Here is a 2757-nt window from a genome sequence, read left to right as displayed (position 1 = left end):
ACCCGGGTCCCGGTGCCGGCCCCCCGCCGCGCATCCTCCGTCCCGCTATATAACGGGGGGAGCCCGGCGCTGGGCAACCTCGGGGAAAAAAAAMCACACCACGCACACGCGCGGCGCCCGCGCACGGAGAGCTGTGCCGGGGTTATGAGACCGTCACCGCGCAGGAGAGGCTGAGCAACGGAGGTAACGGGAAAGCGCGTTTGTCCGCCGCGGGAGAAGGGTTCGTGGAGGCTACCGGGGTGGGTGAGGACCCTGAGAGGTCGGGGCGGTCGGGATCTGCCTCAGCCGGAACGGCTTCGGGTTTTATTGTTACTTGCGGTCGTTCCCGCCGGTGTGCGCAGACACACCTGTATCCCTCCATAAACGCACACATACATATGTGTATACATGTATGTATGTAAATATATGTAAACGTGTATCTGCGTCCATACAAACGTTTACGTATGTGTATATGAGTCTATTTATACAGACGCATGTTACGTATGTTAATGTGCTTCCACCCCACCGATGCACCTCCGAACTTTCAGCTCCCTTTCCTGCGCGGAGCGCGATCGCCGCTGTCCCAGCGCAGGCTGCGCCTCGGCAGGAGGGAGGCATTGTTTCTTCCCGATGTGCCCGGGGCTACCGGGGGGCGTTCGCAACCCCATACGAAAGGTCCCCGCGGCAAGCGGGGAAACCGATGCCCGTTTGCAACGCAGGGGACGACGGAGTCGGGAAGCTGGGGCCAAACCCGCACCTGTAACCGCGGGCAGGGGCCGCGCTGCCTCGCCACGGGCACCCAGCGACAGTCCCGTGGACGAAGGCGGGACCAGGGGAGCAGGTGTTCGGCGCCCGCTGGGGCGACACAAGCCCCACGCAAGGAGGCGGCAAGGGGGAGCCGCGGAGAGCGGAGGGACAGGCGTCAAAGGCGCCATCCGTCCCCGCAGGTGCCCTGTGTGTGTGTGTGTGTCCGCCTTCTCCCTTCTTCTATTCGGTAAAAATGTTGGAGGATTTTTTTTCAAAGCAAAACAAAACAAAACAACCCACGCTTGATCCACTTGCGTCGTGCCGCCCTGGCTGCCTCCTGCACGCATAATCTCCTTATATTCGCCGGTAATATCGGCAAGTTACATAATGGCATTTGAACATATGTCAACTTAATTACAAGGCAGAAAAGCGGAGACAATTGAAAGTTTGCCCTGGCACGGTGGGGAATCCAGGGCTTCCCTCGGGAGGGGGCGGTGGGACCGGGGAGCGAAGCGCGGGCAACTTCTCCCCGCGTGTGGCCGCCGCTCCGRGTGCTGACAGGTCTCTTTTCTGTCTCCTCCGCGATGCAGAGGCTCATCATGACCAAGTCGTACAGCGAGAGCGGGCTGATGGGCGAGCCCCAGCCGCAGGGTCCCCCGAGCTGGACGGACGAGTGCCTCAGCTCCCAGGAYGAGGAGCACGAGGCGGACAAGAAGGAGGAGGACCTGGAGGGTCTGCACGCCGAGGCCGAGGAAGACTCGCTGCGGAACGGCGAGGAGGAGGACGAGGAGGACGACTTGGACGAAGAGGAGGAGGAAGAGGAGGAGGAGGAAGACGACGACCAGAAGCCCAAGAGGCGGGGCCCCAAGAAGAAGAAGATGACCAAGGCGCGCATGGAGCGGTTCAAGCTGCGGCGCATGAAGGCCAATGCCCGGGAGCGCAACCGTATGCACGGGCTGAACGCGGCCCTGGACAACCTGCGCAAGGTGGTGCCCTGCTACTCCAAGACGCAGAAGCTCTCCAAGATCGAGACCCTGCGGCTGGCCAAGAACTACATCTGGGCTCTCTCCGAGATCCTGCGCTCGGGCAAGAGCCCGGACCTGGTGTCCTTCGTGCAGACCCTGTGCAAGGGCCTATCGCAGCCCACCACCAACCTGGTGGCCGGCTGTTTGCAGCTCAACCCGCGGACTTTCCTGCCCGAGCAGAGCCAGGAGGTGCCACCGCACGTGGCGGCGGCGGCGGCGGGCGCGCCCTTCCCGGCGCATCCGTACCCGTACCAGTCCCCGGGCTTGCCGAGCCCGCCCTACGGCACCATGGACAGCTCTCACCTCTTCCACCTCAAGCCGCCGCACGCCTACGGCGCCGCGCTGGAGCCCTTCTTCGAGAGCGGGCTGGCGGAGGGCGCCAGCCCCGCCTTCGACGGGCCGCTCAGCCCACCCCTCAGCGTGAACGGCAACTTCTCCTTCAAGCACGAGCCGGCCGCCGACTTCGACAAGAGCTACGCCTTCTCCATGCACTACCCCGCCGCCGCCGCCGCGCTGGCCGCCGCGCCCGCCCACGCCGCCATCTTCCCGCCCGCCGCCTCCCGCTGCGAGATCCCGGTGGACGGGCTGGCGYCCTACGAGGGCCACGGGCACCACGAGCGCGTCCTCAGCGCCCAGCTCAACGCCATCTTCCACGACTGAGCCTCCCCGCGCCGCAGCCAGGGCCGGGGCAGCGCCGCGCCCCGCCGCCCGCCACCGCCTTGTTTACAGGGGCAGCCCGACGGGTCCCGCCGCCGCCCGAGGCCGCCGCGTCCCCCCCGCTCACCCCCTGTCTCTGCTAACGCTCCTCCGAGCGACGCTGTCAACTGGGGTAGGGGCTTTGGGATCGCGTCAATTACCTGATCGGGATAACAAAATTACAAGCAATAATTAGGATCTATGCAATTTTTAAACTAGCGATGGGCCAATTACAAAATATATATGAGATCTATATTTTTCAACCAACGTTTTACTACTTGTTACCTTTCCCATGCTGAATTATTTTGTT

General features: G+C 63.3%; 1 protein-coding gene across 1 annotated transcript; it reads left to right on the top strand.

The window, feature by feature from the left end:
• Window positions 1–1310: 1310 nt before the first annotated feature.
• Window positions 1311–2411, top strand: NEUROD1 (neuronal differentiation 1). Its single transcript, XM_057363645.1, has one exon. It carries the CDS (start codon window positions 1311–1313, stop codon window positions 2409–2411), a length of 1101 nt encoding a protein of 366 aa, XP_057219628.1.
• The last annotated feature ends 346 nt before the right edge of the window (window positions 2412–2757 follow it).

This window comes from Malurus melanocephalus, unplaced genomic scaffold, assembly GCF_030028575.1.
Source record: "Malurus melanocephalus ecotype Western Australia unplaced genomic scaffold, MMel_1.1 scaffold_30, whole genome shotgun sequence".
Classification (NCBI taxonomy): domain Eukaryota; kingdom Metazoa; phylum Chordata; class Aves; order Passeriformes; family Maluridae; genus Malurus; species Malurus melanocephalus.
Note: the sequence above shows the minus strand (reverse complement) of the source record. Positions and strands in the feature narration are given on the sequence as shown.